We start from the raw sequence: 21563 nt of genomic DNA on the forward strand, positions 1-21563 counted from the left end.
CAACTTAATTTTTTTATAATATATAAAAAACAATATAAACTTTCATTAACATAAGAGATTATCCCCATATTTATAAAAATGCAGGGTTACTATTCTATTATCAACCATTAAAATTGTTTTGTAGTTTTTATAAACACATAATATTCCAAACGGTGGACATAGGCAAATTACTATTTATAAACCTATTTTATCTATTAAAGTGTTTTGTCTTTTTCTTTTGCGATAAATTCTTAATTTGAAAGAAAGTATCAAAACATTTCAATAACTAAAATAAGTTTATAGGAAGTTTAAGTTCTTGTGAATAACATTTGTAGAAAATCGTATTTACTTACGATTCATTTGATTATCGTATTGGAGAATTAATACGCACCTATGATATTGTGAGTGCTAATACATCATCAGATGATTTGCATACTTGTTTACTCTGTCATCGTCTTCCTACCCTTATCCCAATTATTATTTGGGGTAGCCGTAATATGTTTTTTATCTATATTACAAAAAGATTTGGCTTATAGTTTTACAACTGGCCGCCTGCTTGACGTCAACCCTCTTTGGGAATTTTGTCAACTCGTTTGCTCTGTATTATTAAAAAAAATTGTTCATACACAATACAAGCCGGCTATATAGCACTATAAAATAGACATTTATGGTTGTATAAATTAAAAGAAGATTTTTTGTCCTTTTTTTTTATTTCATAATAACATTTCAGTCTATTAATATATTTCCATCCTCAGCCGTAAATAAAGTGTGAAGTTTCCTGGCGAATTCGGGTCCAAGACGACGTGCTCTGGACCCTGGAATGGCCGCTCTTGATACACCAATATCGGCTAGTTCGTTCAAACAATTTGGCGATTGCAGCGCCTAAAAGAAAAAAATATTGTATCTGATAGTATGCTCCTAATTGTGAATACATTATTCTTCTTTTTATTTTGCACTTGACTTATTTAGTAAACAGTCTAAATCTGCATTTTTATCTAATTTACTCGTTTAAAATAAAAGAAGTTACTATAAAAGTAACTATAAAGTCATACAAAGCATCTGTCATATCTTGATGTCACTTATTGCTTTCGCTGCTAGATGGCGTTATATGGAAAAAATAAATTCCAAGAGCAATATTCTACTTTCAATAAAAACCACAAATTTAATATAGTTACCATTATCTTACTCGTCACGTCCGTGTGGTCCCGGCATAGAATAGACCACCCCATCCTTTTCCGTGAGTGTAGTAAGACTAAGGAGGGGTGAGGGATGGGCAGCAACGTCCCTCTTAAAACATCTCCAAAGCCTAACTGATGTTGCCATTCCGCTTGGCAAGTGTGGCAACTACTGGCAAACCTCCCGAAGGGGGAGGCTTATGTTCAGCAATGAACCATTAAGAGCTTATAAGATGATAACCATTACCTTATAAAGTTCGAGCGGAGATTTATAGAGGGCGCACAGTGATCTGGAGGTTTCTAAACTCGACAACGGTAACACGGCGATCATCTGCTGCCACAGTCTACTCAGACCGTTACCTGGATGTAAAAATCGTATAAATTAACCCTTCTTTGCATAATGGTGGAAATTTCTATCATAACATTGAATGCCCAAAAATATATAAAAGAACAAGTTTACTTTAAGTTGATCGTGTCTGGATACCTTTTTAATGGCCATTGCAGAAAAAAAACATAGCTGACATTTTTTTTTTAAATTTTGAACAATTATTATGTTACCTCGATTTATTTCACCAATAAAAAAATCATGCAAAGAAGGGTTAATATAAAAACTGAGATAAACAATATAATAATATAAGTGTTTATGGTTTAAAAATGGATTCATTACACCACTTATGCCATTGTTGTAATTGGCGGAGTACTAGTTAGTGATGAGCATTAAGTCAGGTCAGTTGACCTATCAAGAGTTGATAAGTTCAGTGGTAATTAACTAAGATGGTTACCAGGGGACCATTTGGAGGTCATAGTTACCAGGGGGAACCATTTGGAGGTTAATTTGACATGGTATATTGCTAACAATGGAGTTACTAACCCCCATTACAAATGATTCCCTTCCAACCGACACTAATGAATAGTTATTGTAAACATAATTTTACCATCTTTATCCACTGGTACGGATTTCTTCTTGTCACCTCTCATGTAGAACTCGGCTTGCTCGTCACATGCGCGTTTTGATTTCCTGTAACAAACTGGTATTTATTAGTAGTAATTCATAACGTAGTATGGCAACATTACACTCAACTGTCAATTTTGAACAACAATTTTTTTTTTAATATTTCCAATTGATTATTTAAAAAGTACTCTACTAGCGAACTAAAACGTAAATAACAAAATAATATTCTTATTAAGCTCTCATTGACAATTTGAAAATAGATGGCAAAATTTCAATTGAAAAACTCTGAAGTAGGTGCAAAGTTTTTAGTGTAACCTGTGATTAATTTAGTTCACTAACAGTTAGATTTAGTTCACTAACACAGTACTTTTACAAATTAATCAGGAACATTGAAAATTGTCCAATTGTTTTTGAAAATCAACATTAAAATGGCGTTTCTACACATCAATAGGCTAAAAATATAAACGCTTATAAATATGAAACATCTTACAGTAGCTATCTTTAAAAAGTCACACTCCATTATTTTTTTGGTAGTAGTTTAATATCCTTGACACCAGAGGGTAACCACACTCGCACGACTTACAAGAAACAAAATAAATATTGAATGACGATGAGACATACTTGTAAGGTTCCTCCGCGATCGCCTTCGTGAACTGGACGATGAGAAGCGCCAGCTCGTTGGGTGTGTTCACCACTATCGTGTCCACATCGGCGCTCACCAGTAGATCTGTATTTTTTTTATGAAACTTTGAATGGCAAACAACCTGACGACTAGTCATGAACAGCACTATGGACATATTTTTTTTTTTATATATTTTTTATAATAAATTTTAGAATTAAGCACTAAATAAACATTTCTTTCTTCTCCAGATAAAGATTTGAATTATAATTGGATAAATTAAAAACCTTTAACTGTCCACTGCTGGACATAAGCCTTCCTCATAAGGGGAGTTTTGCCAGAAGTTGCTACGCTTGGCAATCGCAGTTTGGCTTTTAGAGATGTTTTAAGAGGGACGCTGCTGCTCATCCCTCGCCCTCCCTTAGTCGCCTCTTACGACATCCACGAGAAAGGAAGTGGTGACCTATTCTATGCCGAGACCACACGAAAAAGTAAAAAAAATATTAACCGATTTTAAAGATTGTACACCTATAAAAAGCTACATTATCAGCAAGTCTATCTACCAGAGGGAGACTGTACAAAAGTCGACTGCTTGGGTACCTCTGTCCCGTTCGTGTTTCAACCGTGAAGCAGTTGTGTTTGCATGGCTGTGTTTCGGTTTGAAGGGTGGGATATGGCAGTGAATTTACTGGGTACAGAAGAATAACATCTGAGTCCTCAGGAGTGGCAACGCATGGGGGTATCATGGACGAAACAGTATACTCTGTTATGTCCACGGTACTGCTCATGTCTATAGGCGACGGTTACCACTTTCCATCAGGTGGGCCGTCAGCTTGTTTGCCATTCTAAATTTTATAAAAAAAAGGTGATGTATGGCTGTATTTTTTTAACTATCTACTACCTACGTAGCTATACGAAGCCGGAGTGGCTAGCTAGGTCTATTGTACTGAAAAACAGTAATCGTAAATTGTAATACGACTCAGCTATTACCTGTTATGGCCATTTCTAGATCAATTTCCGTTATCAATTTCTTATTGCTGTTTATCGTGTTTCTACCTGACGACCTGAAAGAGGTACAGACAATTAAATTTTTTTACACATAACTCATCAGCTCTGATCGTGTTTTGTCCCAGAAGGGATTTTGTTCAAAAGTTGCCTACTTGATTACCTCGTTTTATGGGTGGGTCTTATAAAATGGTAACCCAATGTGCACTATTACTTTATGCTGTTGGGGCACCAGTGAGGGATGTTGGTGAAGATAGAGCAGGTCAATTGATCTATCATGGCAAATTTTATTTTATACCATGAATGTAGCAAATAAGTTTTCAACCCGTCCGATGGTAAACGAATTCTGTAGCCTGTGGAAGCCTGCAACACTAGGGGTGTCAAGTGTGCATTGCTACCCCTAAAGAAACCTTAATATATCCTTTCTGAAATACCCCATCGTGTAGTCTTTAGGGAAAACCTTGACTGGGAGCTCATCCCACAGCCTTAGCGTTCGTGGAAGGAAATTCTTTTGAAACCGCACTGTACATGACCATTTGGTTGGAGCATCAAGCGTGTAATATATTATATTCATCAGGAATTAACCACGACAGATTCGAGGGCAGCATGCACGTTAACTTTAGATAGATAGATATATAATTTATTTGCATTACTTACAGCACACAAATTATAACATATATAGATATACATAAAAAACGAGATAATATACATGAATAAAAAAAAAATATATAAAGCCGAGTACATTTTTTCCTATTGTGCGTGTGCTGTAACAATACAAAATGGCCACAACTCAGTTTATTGCTGCGCCCTCAAAAGAGCAAAGCACTGATATTCTGTTGCGGCCAAAGGGAATAGGGTAACAATAAAACAATACTACCAGATTATCTATACTCTTCTTTGCAGGGTATATTGGTAATAAATTCCCCCCCCCCCCCCTTTCTCAAGATTGAGTGAAAAATAGTCCCTAACAATAATTTTACCCACTTGAAGTAATCGTTGAGGCCGAATATGACAAGCGTGAGCGGGCAGCTGGCCATGTCGCGAACAGACCCGAGGTGGCACGCGAGACGCCGCCCGGCCGCCAGCTCAGCCGCTGTCGCCGCCTCGCAAACGAACAGCGCACGGTTGCAACGCTCCTTCCCACCACTTAAACCCACCTGCGATTGGGAGGGGATTGTTAAAAATGAGATTATAGTCTCTACGTTTGTTCTACAATTTAACATTTTAATTCTCCATTAAAGCAGTTTTAATTCAAAAATATTGAAAAGTACGCAGTGTGTGCCCCAGCATAGAATGGGCCACCCATTCCTTTCCCGTGGGTGTCATATGAGGCCACTAAAGGAGGACGAGGGATGGGCAGCAGCGTCCCTTTAAAAACATCTCTAAAAGTTTAACTGCGATTGCCAACCCGCCTGCCAAGCGTAGCAACTACTAGCAATACTCCCCTTATGAGGAAGGCTTATTTCCAGCAGTGAACAGTTAATGGCTGAAATAATAATTGAAAACTACCTGTATACCGAGGCCACATCCGTGGTCATGTCGTTAGTTTATAATAGTTTACTCATATTTTATTTATTTATATGTTTTTGTATTATTTTATTTATTTATATACTTTTAATTAGTGTCCGACCGAACTTTCGATTTCAGTTTCGGTTTCGGCTAGTTTCGGTCAGAAATTCTACTTTCGGCTTTAGTTTCGGTTTCAGCCAAAAATTAGCCGAAGCTTTCGGCCGCGCCAAAACTTTGTGTGTGTGTTTGCGTTGTATGTGTGTCTAACTGAAAGTTGTTTTCTTTAAGTTTACTTCCAAGAGTAAGTCATAATTTTAACATGTTTTTACATATAAATATATATGACATATACATACATACTTTTAGTACATAAATACATACTTTTAGTGTTTATTATTATCCTTTAACTATCTGTATTTTTGTGTAAACAATTGTGTAAAAAATACACTGGATTTCAGTACAGAAGAAAAATTTGAAATATGTTTCAGTATGTTTCGGTTTCGGCCAAAACTGAGACCAAGGCCGAAAGTTCGATTTCAGCTGTAAAACCTATTTCGGTCGGACACTACTTTTAATATAGGTATTAGGCTATAACAAAACAAGACGGACTTGGTCCTTGAAGGCGATTTCTTCCAGTCAACCTTGAGAACCCGAAAGGAAAAATTGTCTATAGGCTTTGTACAATCCCTTCCCCAAGAGACGAGCTATCGTTTTATATTTGTATTAGTTCATTTATGCTACTGCGTAAGTCGTATAATTCTATGAATAAATTCTTTCTTGCATTTTTAATTGGACATTGACAGACTGTCTACTATAATACCCTGTAACTGAAATCGTTAACATCTTTTGTGAAGAGTATTCTACTAACGAAAGTGGACATTATTAACAAAGCAATATGGATCAAAATCGAAAAAAAAATTTAATTAGTGTAGGACACTCAAAAGAGACAGATTAAAAAAACTATTGAGTACAGAAGAGAAAAAAAATTGGGACGCTTGATACGACACGACGAAGATATGAACATTATAATAGAAGGTAAGATAGAAGGAAGGAGGGGAAGAGGGAGACCGAGACATAGTTACATCAGGCAGATCAAGGAAGGAGTTGGTGTCGTGTCGTATCAAGAGGTGAAGAGACTCGCTGAAAATCGTAGTGAGGGGCAAGAGCTCCACCGACAAGAGTGCAACTCTTAAATAGGATCAATAGATAGATAGTAGGACATTAATATTTTTTTTTTTATTTTTGTTTCCCGGTATTTTTAACACGAATAAATTCTTAGTTGGCCCCGCTTAGGATTCCGATATGTCTGTGTGCCTGTCCTCACCTGTCGGCCGGCCGCCGCGAGCGTGCGGTGGGCACGGTGCCGCGACCACATGACGAGCGCGGGCTCGCACACGTCCGCGGCGCTCGCCACGCGGCAGCCGGCGCCGGCCGCCTCGCGGGCCACGTCCGCCATGTACCACGCGCCCGCCAGCACTGGGTGCATCTCAATACTCATATGCTTGAATGAAATATAAAAAAAAAATGTTTTTTTATTATGGCCTTATGGGAAATTTGAACATTTTTTTTTTATTTTATTCATACCACACAATCTATTTCTATAATCGTTAATCAATCAATCAATGCTTATGGTGTCCCACTGCTGGGCAAAGGCCTCCTCAGGAATGGCAATGCATGGGGGGTATCATGGGGGAAACAGTATGTGTGTTTACTGTTATGTCCACGGTACTGCTCATGTCTATAGGCGACGGTTACCACTTTCCATCAGGTGGGCCGTCAGCTTGTTTGCCATTCTATGTTGCATAAAAAAAAAACTATTTCCTTCTCGCAAGATCACTGACCAACCTGTTGCCAGAAATTTCTATAATTTTAATATAAAGATTGTAAGGGGTAAGGGACAGGTTGGTAAAAATTGAAATAGTGATTTTAGATCATTATTCTAAACTGAAAACCAATAGAAATTCTTTCCAGAATATGTCAAATATTTTTTGTTTTTTTTTTTTAATTTAAAATCATTTTTTAATTCAAAATATTTTATAGTGAAATACTATGAAATACCAAAAAACAGCAATGTAATATTCGCCTTAAATTCCTGTTACTACTACTATGACATGTGGAATCAGTTGTATATTATAGGTGATAATACGCGCGCGGAATGTAGTCTCTCCACCCGCGCTATCGGCTCATTCCATACACTGAGTGTTCGGCTGAAACCGCGTTGTACGCGACCATTTAGGCTGCAAGGTCAGTGAAGGCTATGATAGGTGAGGATGAGGATGAAGCAGGTCAGTTAGCCCATCGTGACGAATTCAACAAGAATTGTTCACGATGGTTTCCAGGTGGAACCACCTGGAGGTCGACCTAATAGGGCATATTGCTAGCAATGGGCCTGTCAAACTCCATTGCTAACAAACCCTTCCCCCCAATCAGCTGTATAAGGTCAACGCCACAAGCATACGTAAACTACCTACAAAGAAGCGCCATTGAGCACGCATTGTAGGTATCACACGTCATGTGGTTGGTAAAATTTTAAATACATTGCGCGGCGTTAAAACTAATCATCGTTATTTAGTCAGCCTGTGTACTATTTTAAAGTGTTTAAAAGAAACAAAACAAACCTTCATACACTCTCCAGGCTTAAATATTTTATTCATCTCTCTGTCTGCAGCTCTAGCCGCTTTACTTTCAGCTATTCTCTGCTTTTTAGCTTGCTTCTCTGCAGCATTACTTTTTTTCTTACTTTTTTCTTGCAAACTACCTGTTATAATAATTCTTGTATTGTCTATTAAATCTTTTTACATTTATATAAGAGTGTTCATAACAAAATATGGCAACGTTGTAATTATTCAATAATTTAAAAAAACAATGTAACATTTTTCAATGTATCAGAAATTGATTATTTAAAAATTGCTTTTATAGCAAACTAAAACATCTATCATAGAATATATTGCATATACCAGAGGGAGACTTTGTAAAGTCGATTGCTTGGGTACCTCTGTCCCATTCGTGTTTCAACCGTGAAGCAGTTGTGTTTGCATGGTTGTGTTTCGGTTTGAAGGGTGGGATATGGCGTGAATTTACTGGGTACAGAGGAATAACACCTGAGTCCTCAGGAATGGCAACGCATAGGGGGTATAGTGGGCGAAACAGTATACTCTGTTATGTCCATGCTACTGCTCATATCTATAGGTGACTGTTACCACTTTCCATCAGGTGGGCCATCAGCTTATTTGCCATTCTAAGTTGTATAAAAAAAAATATATACAAGTACACAAAAAAAAATCAATTACAAAGCAAAACACTAACCAACACTCTTCCTTCCCATCTTCTTTCGACCGCTAGTGGTTGCGCTAACTTCTGATGCTGTCCCACTACTTGCAGTTGATGTTTGTGACCTGGACGGAGCTGATAAATCTATATATTCACCTGAAATTTATAAGTAGCATCTTAGTACTCAATGGTTGAGGGATGCTGCCCATCCCTATCAAAAAGGCACCAAAGCTTAACTGCTGCAGTTGCAAACCTGCCTGCCAAATGGAGCAACTACTGACGGTCCACCTGATAGAAAGTGATAACTGTCATCTACAGACATAAGCAGTACTATAAACATAACAGAGTATACTGTTTCACTCATGATACCCCCATGCACTGCCGTTGCTGAGGGCTTAGGTTATTCCTCTGTACCCTGTAAATTCGCTGCCCACCCTTTAAACCTAAACACAGCTATGCAAACACAACTGCTTCAATGTAGAAACACGAATGGGACAGAGATGCCCAAGCAAACGACTTTTGTACAAAGTCTCCCTCTGGTAATGATGTTGATGATGTGTGGTTGTTATAGTACCATCAATTGATTTCACAGTTGAATACATCAATATACAACCCAAATTAAATAGGGGGGGAAGGGATTATTAGTAATGGAGACTGAGAATCCCATTGCTAGCAATATACCCAACCAGGTCCACCTCCTCGCGGTTCTCCCTGGAAACTATCATGGTTAATTCCTGATGAATTCATCATGATGGGCTAACTGGCCCGTTTTCATTCTCATCTATCACCCTTCACTGGTGCTCCGTCAGCATATCCCGTTAGCGCAGGCAGGGTTACCATACCATTTTCAACCATTACAAAAAAAACCCCAAATTAAATGTTTAAAAATCATGATTCAACTTACAAGGTACTTCTTGATCGTCCTCTTGAGTCAGATCCATAATCTCAATGCTATTACTATCGTCACTTTGTCTTTTATGCCTTTTCGATGTCATCTAAAAATTTCATTGTTATAAATGACGATATAGTTGCATCATATATTTAGATATTATTCTACTACGAATTAATCAATACAATAGAGCAATATTACGGGGAGAAGGGATTGTTAGTAACAGGGATTAACAAACCCATTGCTAATAATATACCCTTTCAGGACGACCTCCTCGCCGTTCCCTCTGGAAACCATCACGACTGGTTTATTGTTGAATTCGTCACGATGAACTAACTGATCTGTTTCATCCTTATCTATCATCCCTCATTGGTACCCGCCAGTGTATGCCGTTAAGGCAAGCAGAATTACTATTCCATTATCATCGATTTAAAACAATATACAATAAGGAGCAATGTAAATAAAATGGTTACAAGAGAGTAATAAAATTCAGCAATTGAATATCTATTAAAGTTTACAAAATTTATATTAAATGTTTAAATAAACTTACCTTATAGAAAACTAGTAATTTGTAAAAAATATCTCTATTAAATCCCTCTATTAAATAGTGAAAAATATTTCATTTAATATGTTTATGTTTGTTTTTGCTTTGTTTATATAAAACATGCTAAAAGTACCGGTACCAACGAACTCCCATCAAACTTATTTGACAATCAATTGACATTGACATCTTTCATTTTAAGTTTTTGACACTGACATATTTAGATGCCATTTTATTTATAGTTCCGGTCAACTGAGTAAAATATGATTGTTAGTACAATTAAATTTAATAATTTTAATAGCAAAATAGTTATAATTAAATGAACAAGAATAATAAATTAGGTAGCAGGCAGCTTAGCCTGTGCATAAAACTGTTTTTAGGAGAAATTTCTGATTTTCTACAGCTAAAATCTGGAATGATCTTTCACTTCCTTCACTTCTTTCCTTTGCTTGTTCAAATGTCTCTTAGGGGGGGAAAGGATTGTTAGTAATACGGACTATCAGTCCCATTGCTAGCAATATACCTCTTAAGGTCGACCTCTACGTGGTCCCCCCTAGAAACCATCGTGCTGAATTCCTGGTGTATTCAAAACACAATGGGCTAACTGACCTGCCTTTTCATTCTCATCTATCACCTCTCACTGGTGCCTCGCCAGTGTATACCTTTAGCGCAGGTGGGGTAACCATTCCATTATCATCAAAAATAAATTCAAATGTCGCAAATTTCTTTCAAAGGTTTAACAGGTTTTAAACAAGTGAAGAACTTGTTTCATACATACATACATATCTGTACTTTTATATATATATATATATATATATATATATATATATATATATATATATATATATATATATATATATATATATATATATATATATATATATATATATATATATATATATATATATATATATATATATATATATATATATATATATATATTTAATATATTATCACATCCTAAAGTAAGCGACCTGCACAAATGCTAAAATTAAGTAAGTGAAAATGAACGCTATAAGTAACTGAAAGTGTATATATATAATCAGATGCTCTGAGGGTGCCCCTATTAGAAGCAAATTGACTTTTTTTCTGTTGTTATTTGTTTTAACTGTGTTTTATTATTATTATTCGTAGTAAAGAATCTATCTATCTATTTCTACATGTAAGACTGAGATGCTACTGTTCTGTTTTAATCTTACAAATGGCAACAGATATGTGCTTGACCCGAGTCAATCTTTTTTAAAGGTGATAATAGAATGATGTTTACCAGAGGGAGACTTTGTACAAAAATCGTTTGCTTAGGTACCTCTGTTCCATTCGTGTTTCAACCGTGAAGCATTTCATGGGGGTTTCATGGCGAAACAGTATACTCTGTTATGTCCATGGTAATGCTCATGTCTATAGGCGACGGTTACCACTTTCCATCAGGTGGGCCGTCAGCTTGTTTACACATTCTAAGTTGTATAAGAAAAAAAAAGTTTAAATTAGTCAGGTCTGTTCAGGGGGAACCTAAGAGTGTGGAAAGAGAATAGAGGTGGACCTGATAAGACATTTATTATTATATTGATATGATAGCAATGGGGACTAACCTCCCAATTCATAGCAATCCCTTTCCCCCACCATAATGGGTTCAAATATGCTCTGCGAAATATGGCCATGAGTGTTACGTTCGTCACTACATTAACTTTATTTTTTATACAACTTAGAATGTTGTATTAAAAAAAAAATTATTTTTTATCCGGACAGAATAATTTATTTCTTATTCTTTCTGCAGTAATCTTTTAGAGGGGACAATAAAGTCACCCAACAAAACAAAACCCTCCTTTCATAGTCAAATGTCCAAATTGAACTTCAGGCTGTAGCTGAAAATCAATGGTTTGCTTTTAAGCAAAACTATCACTGATCTGTAGCCTATTTGGGTCACTGCGACACACATGGCGAAAACATATTTCCATACTTTATCTTTTGTTTTATATATAAAAAAGTGTAAATAATCTGATTGTATAAACTCATTTGTTAATTTACGTGTGTCATAAATGGCTCAAATAAAGTGTTTACCTATCTAAGTTCCAATGGAAAACAAATTTACGCATTTCAACAAGCATAGAGACGTCTCATTCGTAAATTAAATGGCAGTAATATCCCAAAAATAGGCGACACTACAGAAATCTTACAGAACAATAAACGGGTTCATTTGACGGGCGTACAAAGCCAGCCGCGCACCGCTGAGCTATTGATTTCCCATAAAACGCTTCAATAAATCATCCTGGCAACCCTTGCTTGAGTGCTTTTAGCTTTTATTTACAAGTGCTAGACTGCCTGGCGTCAGTAATAAGATTTCATTTTTTTTTATTATAACTAAATAAATTATAATTACTCCTCTCCATCCAAAGATTGCCTGAAAGAGATCGCTCTTAGCGATAAGGTGGCCCATTGTTTTCTCACTGTGATTATTTCTTGTAATTATTTATATTTATAATAAGTTTACTATTGTAATCTTTTGGAGGAAACAATAAAGAGTATCTATCTATCTATCTATAAATAGATAATTAAATACAGACAATTTAGGTAACCTATTTCTTCTATATATGTTTATAAGTTTTTTTTTTTTTAATTTTGCATGCCTGATTATAGCGAAATATATATATTGGTGGAGAAGGATTGCTAGCAATGAGTACGTTAATCCACATTACTAGCAATATAATCCATCAGATCGACCTCCACAAGTTTCCCCTGGAAATCATCGTGATTAATTATCGTCAAATGCATCACAATGGGCCAACTGAACTAACTTCATTCTCACCAATCATCTCTCACTGGTGCCCCGGCAACGTAGTACAAGTGGCGTTACTATTTCATTATCAAGCATTAAAAAATGTGTTTTCATTCATAACTGTATTTTCTTATTTACCAATCGTAGGACTTACCTGTTTATAATTAATATTTGTTAATGTACATGTTATTAGGAGTCATTGTTTTTTATAATAATGGCATACATAAACGAGAGACATTTTATCCGCAGATAAAATCTGTGTTCGACTGGTCTTCCCAGGGCTTTAAGCCTAGCTTCTAATATTTAAGTCTGCGTTATATTGTTTATAAACTTTAACCTACTTTATTATAACCGACAAATATTAATGAATTGATGGTTTATTTTTTTCTTTTCACAAAGATTAGTAAAAAATACACATCTGTAATATCTCTGATTTTGCAGGTGTGAAGGGTCAAATGGGAATAAGAAAATAGATATCTTCAAAGGCATTATATACATATATATGTGTTATGAGCACTATTCCAAGCTTAGCTTGTCGTTATATCGTCTATGTTTCCAGGAGAAAAAAAATACATAAAGAAAAATAATGATGAATGTGGAAGAAGCGAAAGAGGTTTGTTTGAATCGAAGCATTTGGCGTTCCATTGTTTCTGCCTACCCTAATGGGAGACAGGCGTGACAGATATGTATGTATGTATATGTAAAAATAATATCCACCTGTGTACGAGGTCTGTCCACGGAAAGTTCGTATAAAATTTCTGGAATGCGAGTTATAAAAGAGGAGTGGGGAGGACAGGTAGTCACTTACGCAGTAAAAATATTGAATTAAATTTAAAATCTTTCTTCCTATATATCCTAACAATGCTTGATGTTCTGGTCTGACCGCCGTGCGCTGTAGCGAGTGAAAACAGACAAGGCTTGTCACGCCATCTGTGAACTTTTTACCATGTTTCTTAACGAAACCTATTCCGTCGAGAGATGGAGCCCGCTTCCGTTGAAGAGCAGCGCGTCGTAATCAATTGTTTCTCTCGAAACTCGGTCTCAGCAAGAATGAGATTCACGTGAAAGCAAAGAGTGGAAGACAATATATCCGGGGAACCACGAACAAAAAAATCTAAAGAAAATTTGCTCAAATGTCAAGAAAATGTTGATTGTTTTTTTCGATGTTCTGTGGATTGTCCATCTAGAATTCGTCCCTCCAGGCCAGACAGTTGATGGAAAATTCTACTCTCGATATGCTCAGACGCCTCAATGCTCGTATATGGCACGATTGGGACAATTCGTCCAGAATTGGCGCGAGAGGGGCGTTGGATTCTTCTGCCACGACAATGCCGGATTGACGGTGCGAGAGTGCCCACACCTCTCTTGTTGTCCGTGAGTTTTTGATCTCTAAAAATCCGCCGGACTACGGTGACCGAACATCCCCCCTATTCGCGGACAAGTTGGCTCATCCGTGTGACTTCTTCTTGTTCCGCTCCACAAAACGCAAATTGGTACTTCGGGGGCTGGTCATTTGGGGGACATAAATGAGATAAAAAAAGCTACGACGGCCGGCAGCTCGAGCCGCTGAAACCCGTACAACCAGAGGACTTTCAAGGAGCCTTCTCACAGTGGACGCACAGGCATTGGCCTTGGCACAAGTGCATTATGTCACAGCCCTATGTGGCCTGAGTACTTTGAAGGGGATAAAATTGATGTACCTGAATAATTGTAAAATAAAATTTTTAAAAAACTTTTATACGTACTTTCCGGACAAACCTCGTATCCACCACAAACATATTGTCTGTGATATCCACAAATGCATGGGGCCAGACATATTTTTGCATATCAGTTATAAAGAAGTTGCATTAGCGGGTGTCCATGGACAGTGGTAGTCACATACGAGTAAAAATATTGAATTAAATTTAAAATCTTTCTATTTATATATCTACTATATTTCACGACACATTCCACTTTGATGCTAGTCGCACAGAGTACTTTATTAATTTAAAAACAACCCTTCAAAAGTTGTTTATTAACCTGACTACAGTGCGCTGTAGCGAGTGAAAACAGACAAGCGACTCCGCGATCCCGACCCAACAGACATGTCAAGGGCTTGAACTTTTTACTCCATGTTTCTTGTCCCTCACAACCCTATTCCGGACGCGACCGAGAGATACGAGGGTCACAGATTATACGCGAGATATGGAAATTGCGAAATTATTACTAACTCGTGTCGTGGAACCCCTGCACGAAATATGTATTGAGAATTGGTTGTAGGTACGTGCAGAGTAGACCTTCGCTGTCTCTATGTGTGTGTTGATCCAACTGAGATTCACAGAGGGAAGGGATTGTTCGTAAAAGGGAAGATTAGACCCTTTTGCTATCAATATACCCTATCAGGTCGAATTCCACGCGGTTTTCCCCTAGAAACCATGACTAATTTATCGTGAAATTTGTCTCGATAGGCTAACTGACTTGCCTTTTCATCCTCACCTATCATCCTTCACTGGTGCCTCGCCAGCGTATACCGTTAGCGCAAGTTGGGTGTTATCATTCCATTACCATACATTAAAAAAAAACAGATTTACAGCCGTATGTATATTGAGGGGAACGGATTAGCCGTGCCTACCTCAGAATTGTCTGGTACCCACCCTAGAATATGGAGCTTTCAACTATATTTCAGAAAAAACATGACTGAAAATATATAAACAAAAAGCTGAGATTTCGTTTTATGGAACGCTAGATTCTAGGAGCATACTTCTTTACTATACTAGCAGATCCAGCGAATATTGTTCAGCTTCCCACTATCCACTAAAAGGGCCATTTCTCAAGTTGAAACAAACGTTTGCAAAATCTTACTAAAATCGGTAGAGCAGTTTCTGAGATTAGCATGCTCGAATATTATACCCGCCATCTTCAGGGAATTCATCTTCTTACCCTGAACTAAAACCAATACAGCCGGATACAATGCTGTCTCAAAGGAGCACTCAGATTATGGAATGTGAAAGCTTCCTGCTGAGGTTTTCCCTCGAGACACAGTGTAGATTTTTTCAAAAAAAGCGCGGGTTTCTTCGAGGTCTTGTAGATGTAATCCTTTCGTGACAGGCGTTCTTAGCGTTTTCTCTCAAACATCATCATGTCATAATTTTGTCAGCCATAAATTGTCCACATCTGAACAGTCTCGCCATATGGGGGGCCTTGCCAGTAGTTGCTACGGTTGGTAAGTAAATTGGCAACTGCAGTAGGTCTTTGGTGATGTGTTTTTGGTAACGCTGCTGCCTATTCCTCGGCTATTAAATTTCCTTAGTCGCCTCTTACGACACTCACGGGAAAGGAGTGACCCGTTCTATGTCGGGACCGCACGGCATCTAAAAGATATCTAGTTTAAGTAAATAAATATATATGCTAGGATAGTTTTTTTTTTTTTATAATGGATAAAATGGCATGGTAATCCCCCTTGTGCTATCGGCATACACTGGTGGAGCACCAGATGAGAGATGATTGGTGAGGATGAAAAGACAGGTCAGTTAGCCAATCGTGACTAATTCAACGGTAAATTAGTCACGATAGTTTCCAGGAGGAACCGCGTGGAGGTCGACCCGATAGGATATATTGATAGCAAAAGGGACTAACTTCTCCATTACTAACAGTCCCTTCCTCCCTCTTGCTAGGATAGTTGGACTGACATAGTCAATACAAATAATATGTAAGCACTGGAGATGTATCTGTAAAGAAAAATACAATTACACAAATTTTTCTGCAATCACTTTGATATCTGCAAGTCATTGTGCTTAATACTATTTTAAGAAGGATGACATCATGCTTTATTTGACAATCAGACAAAAAAAAAAGAATATTGGATCAAGCGCGGTAGCACGTTAATGTCAAATTCTATATGAAACGAAACGAATGTGCAAACAATTGTAAAATTCTGGAACTTTTTGTATTGTGTTTGCTCTGTGTTGAGTTGAGGGCTGAGGGTTCCGTTGTCTAGTCCCTCCTACGAAGTCCTGTCTGTGTCCGATTCCGATTCCTGCAGTCTCGTTTTGTTTACGAAGGGGAGTGCCCGTCGCGCGACGCGTCCGTCGACCTCCCGCGTAATTGCGTTTCATTTTAAAAATAAAACGAAATTCTTTTGGTTTACTGTAAAAAAAAAATAATTATATTCGTACACAATTATATTTAATTGATTCAATAACAACAAATTCGAGTTATCAAAATAAGTTTTGTCGGCAGCGGAGTGAATCAAAACAAATAAAATTTCACAGCGCATTTTGTTTTCAGAATCAAAAGCGGTTCCGTTGGACCAGTCAAACGACTCGCATGTTTAATATTTATATAATAGAAACACAGTAAAATAAACATATCAGATGATTGGAATACATGTGTAAGCATTTTTACAGAGTGATGCTAGTGTGAAATCTTTTCTAAAATGGACTGGCGCGAAAAACTCTTCGGGAAAGTGCTTGTGAAGTGCGAGTCACCGGGAACTCAAAACGGCCAATTCGAGTTAGTGCCAACTTTACAAGGATTGGGCGATTGTGTCGAAGAAGGGGATGGTGCTGTGTGTGGAATTTATTTTTCATTCGCGAACATTAGCGACACAAGTGATGATTTTGGTGTACGTCTAGAGGAATTGTACAAAATAGTGCAACCGCGGTTGAAAGTGGTACAGGTGGTGCTCTGGGCTCATGTTGGCACACCTGAAGGTCCGGTGGAGAGAGAGGCGGGTTTCCGTAAGAGTTTGACGGGAAAGCCGTGGTATGCTGTGCCTTTTCACGATGTGGATACTAAGGTAATAATACTTACCTGAAAAAGGGAATATTTTAAAATGTTTCTATATATATATAATAACTTAAGATGGCAAAACCAGGTTTTTTTTTTATTTCGAAACATAAATACTAAACTGATTTTGATAAAATTTCTATGGAACCAACCTTTAAATATATCCTGTCAGAGAAAAATATTTTTTTCCAAATCGGTTTACAACTATTATTTTTATATGTTATGCATATGCATGTCTATACATCGATTTACAACTAACGGAGTTATGAGGTAACAAATGTAAAAGAAAAAACAACTGAATTCAGGTACTTCTTCATTTTGAAGTCAGTCGAAAATGTAAAAAAAATAAATTGAAAATGAAGCCCGGATGTAGACTCGACTAGCAGTATTAATTTATGCACCCATTCCTGCAGCCTCATTCCCGAGAGAGTAAACATTACAACATAGCTGGAAACTGCATACGAGAAAGCATTATGCTATTTCGAAAAGTAGTCTCCCAACATATTTTAATTAAAAATATTAAATGCTATTCTATAAAAAAAAAAAAAAAAAAAACAATAAATCTACTTGTCTTTTTCTATCCTAAGTAGACATGGGTAGATTTTTTTTAATGGATGATAATGGAATGGTAACCTCGCCTGCGCTATCGGTATACGCTGGCGGGGCACCAGTGAGGGATGATAGGTGAGGATGAAAAGGCAGGTCAGTTAGCCCATCGTGACGAATTCCACTAGAATTAACCACGACAGTTTCCAGGGGAAACCGCGTGGAGGTCGACCTGATAGGGTGTATTGGGTACCCTGATAAGGTCAATTAGACTCGGTACCGTGGACATAACAGAATATACTGTTTCGCCCATGCGTTGCCATTCAGAACTCAGGTGTTATTCCTCTGTACCCTATAAATTCACGTCATATCCCACCCTTCAAACCGAAACAGCCATGCAAACACAACTGCTTTACGGTTGAAACACGACTAGGACAGAGGTACCTAAGCAAACGACTTTTGTACAAAGTCTCCCTCTGGCAAATTATAAGATTGCTTTCAACTTAATAATAAAAAAATGTCGACATGATCGAGAATCAAACTCGATACATCATTTATACAGGACATAATGCGTACTACACCGCCACGAAGTCATCACAATGATTCGAGAGAGCCTAAATTTTAAATTATACAACCTAAGAAGGAGGAATCCAAATAATTCCTAATGGAAATTTGAATACTGCACAATAGTAGAACAAGAGGCGTATTCAAACACAATGAAAGACAAGTAATCCCATTAAAATAATAAAACGATCTCCGACTCTATTATAAATGAATTTTACTTATCTATTTACTATACAACAAAAAATTAAAGTTAATATACAATTCCTTAAATACTAATACTATTATTATAAGTAAGTAGTCTCCCAACGCACCACACCGAGGCAGCGTACCCAAGATACTGGCGGCATTACCTCTTTGGATTGCCAAACTTATCTTTTGGGCAAAGTAGCTACCAACTCTCGGGTCACCAGTAACCTCGATGAGGCGCGCTGCGATCGTCCGATAAAAATTCTTTGCATCTGGGCCCCACGGGCACATCTTTTTTTTTTATACAACTTAGAATGGCAAACAAGCTGACGGCCCACCTGATGGAAAGTGGTAACCGTCAGCTATAGACATGAGCAGTACCATGGACATAACAGAATATACTGTTTCGCCAATGATACCCCCCATGTGTTGCCATTCCTGAGGACTCGGGTGTTATTCCTCTGTACCCAGTAAATTCACGCCATATCCCATTCGTCTCTACAGCAAATGGCAGAAAACAATAAGACCCCAATATGTGAGTATTTACGCCTCTTTATTGTTTCCGCTGTCACTGCCGCAGCACCCGAACAAGAGAACGATCTAGATAGACGGTTACCACTTTCCATCAGGTGGGCCGTCAGCTTGTTTGCCATTCTAAGTTGTATAAAAAAAAAATGACTTGGAGCTAACGCATCCCACACCATTATAAATTATTGTTTTTGTATCAATTTTTAGCCGAAACTTTGTTCACGTGACCGGGGAAAAGAATAAAGCGCAGAAGTAAATAAATATTCAATTTGAACACTTAAACTCGCGGTGGGTAATTAAAATCTCTAGCCGCAAGAGGCCCTTATTTCAACTCAAAATCCCCCATTGCTACGAGAAAATTATACGTCTGAGAATTTACGGGGTACTTAACTTCTTAGCCTCTGAATGGTTAGTGAATCGACCTAGTAGGAATGAGTGGGGAGGAGAGATAATGTTAATAATGGGAGTCACCAGAGGGAGACTTTGTACAAAAGTCGATTGCTTGGGCACCTCTCTCCCATTCGCGTTTCTACCGTGAAGCAGTTGTGTTTGCATGGCTGTGTTTCGGTTTGAAGGGTGGTTTATGGCATGAATTTACAGGGTACAGAGGAATAACACCTGAGTCCTCAGGAATGGTAACGCATGGGGGGTATCATGGGCGAAACAATATACTCTGTTATGTCCATGGTACTGTTCATGTATATAGGCATTGGTTACCACTTTCCATCAGGTGGGCCGTCAGCTTGTTTGCCATTCTAAGTTGTATACAAAAAAATCTTTCACTGTTAGCAAGGTTCCTATCCCTGGGCGCTATAGACCACTTTTTATTTTGGAATTTTTTTTTTTTTTAATAATTAGCCACAGTAAATTGAAGACGGTAAAAATTCTATAATCAGTCAGTAGACCGGAGATTGCCTCGAACATTCAAACTTACAATCTTTACCTCTTTATCATATTAATAATAGATTATCACATAACCATTTTCCATCAGGCGGATCGTCAGCTTGTTTGCTGCTCTAAGTATCATAAAAAGTAATATAATCATTTAAAAACATACATAAATAATAATTGTGAATCTCCTCTTTTGGAAGTCGGCTAAAACTAGCTAAAGTTTACAATATTAAAATCTCTTAAAACTCTTTTACAATATTAAGACGGGTGGACTGTTACTGAGTGGCGGTGGCAGTCTACCATCTTGAGGTAAATGCCCCCTTTATGCGGGCCCCGGATCCTGAATGGGTCGGTTCATTCAACGTGCACCCGTGGAAGGGCCGTAATTACGGCGAGGCCGGGGGCTCCCGTCAATACTGTGTATCACCCTAAATTACTTTCCACCCCACTTTCTCTTGGGGCGGTTTTTTACATACACAGGTGCGCTGTTACGTTAACATTGGGATTAAGCCGGGCCATTTGTTGGCGCAACATTTTCTTTACCGTAACGTATTAAACTTTTTTATTACTTAACTAGAAATAATCTTTTAAATCCTTTTCAATCTGGTTTCCGCCCTGGTCATAGTACGACGACTGCTCTTATTAAAATCACAGACGATATAATTAACTGTCCTAACGTTATTGATTTTAGCAACGCCTTTAATACTGTTGATTTTGATATTTTATTAGAATTGTTGGCCTCTCTCAACATATCTCCAGTGGCAATTGACTGGTTTCGTAGCTACCTGTTTGGACGTCAGCAGCGCATTCGTATTGATGACGTTTTGTCTTCTTGGTGCCATACGTCTGCTGGCGTACCGCAGGGTGGCGTCTTATCTCCTCTTCTTTTTGCCTTATTTATTAGCACTATCTCTTCTAAACTTCAGTCTTCCTACCACCTTTATGCAGATGATCTCCAAATTTATTCTCTGGCCCCTCTCGCTGATATCGCTTTAGCAATATCTACTGTTAACACTGATCTTACACATATATCAGCCTGGAGTAAATCTTATGGTCTTGTTGTAAACCCTTTAAAGACACAAGCCATCATTATAGGTAGCAGGCTTATTTCAAAAATTTCCTTGGAGAGTCTCTCGCCTCTGATTTTTGATGGAGTTCTAATAGATTACAAAAAAAAAGTAAAAAATCTTGGCATTATCTTTGACAGTACTTTATCGTGGTCTCCGCAAATTTCAGAGGTTAGCAAAAAATTTTTTGCTGTTACTAGCGCCTTGAATAGATTACGCAATTTCCTTCCTGTTACCACCAAAATTGCGCTTGCACACTCCTTACTCCTGCCCATTCTTGACTATGCCGACTCCTGTTATTT

General features: G+C 37.6%; 2 protein-coding genes across 3 annotated transcripts in view; one reads left to right on the top strand and one right to left on the bottom strand.

Annotated features, from left to right (window-relative positions):
- Positions 1-676: 676 nt before the first annotated feature.
- Positions 677-10101, bottom strand: LOC113515291 (crossover junction endonuclease EME1). Its single transcript, XM_052901737.1, has 11 exons — positions 9949-10101; positions 9414-9504; positions 8546-8665; positions 7858-7997; positions 6564-6740; positions 4715-4887; positions 3716-3789; positions 2728-2833; positions 2090-2172; positions 1402-1514; positions 677-861 (listed from the first exon to the last, which is right to left on the bottom strand). The coding sequence occupies exons 2-11, from the start codon at positions 9502-9504 to the stop codon at positions 706-708; spliced, it is 1233 nt and encodes a 410-aa protein (XP_052757697.1). The 5' UTR covers positions 9949-10101; the 3' UTR covers positions 677-705.
- A 6490-nt stretch (positions 10102-16591) lies between these two features.
- The window catches only part of LOC116413350 (nucleoredoxin-like), a 67538-nt gene continuing 62566 nt past the window's right edge, over positions 16592-21563 (top strand). The window contains exons 1-2 of one of the 2 annotated variants that reach the window (XM_052901729.1): positions 16592-16791; positions 16979-17489. In XM_052901729.1, coding sequence (XP_052757689.1) covers positions 17127-17489 — 363 coding nt within the window. In that variant the 5' untranslated portion in view covers positions 16592-16791; positions 16979-17126. Of the gene's footprint in view, positions 17490-21563 lie in introns of both variants that reach the window. The other variant, XM_052901728.1, reaches the window with a different exon arrangement.

The sequence above is a fragment of the Galleria mellonella genome, unplaced genomic scaffold (genome assembly GCF_026898425.1).
Source record: "Galleria mellonella isolate WM207_F2 unplaced genomic scaffold, CSIRO_AGI_GalMel_v1 utg789, whole genome shotgun sequence".
In the NCBI taxonomy this organism is placed as follows: Eukaryota; Metazoa; Arthropoda; class Insecta; order Lepidoptera; family Pyralidae; genus Galleria; species Galleria mellonella.

Excerpts from the sequence above, each read along its gene's own strand:
- LOC113515291 (XM_052901737.1), bottom strand. The coding sequence starts at position 9,504 with ATGACATCGAAAAGGCATAAAAGACAAAGTGACGATAGTAATAGCATT. Across the intron at positions 4,888-6,563 it reads TCGCGGCGGCCGGCCGACAG|GTGGGTTTAAGTGGTGGGAA; the intron begins GTGAGGACAGGC and ends TCCCAATCGCAG. Across the intron at positions 2,173-2,727 it reads ATCGCGGAGGAACCTTACAA|GAAATCAAAACGCGCATGTG; the intron begins GTATGTCTCATC and ends AGTTTGTTACAG.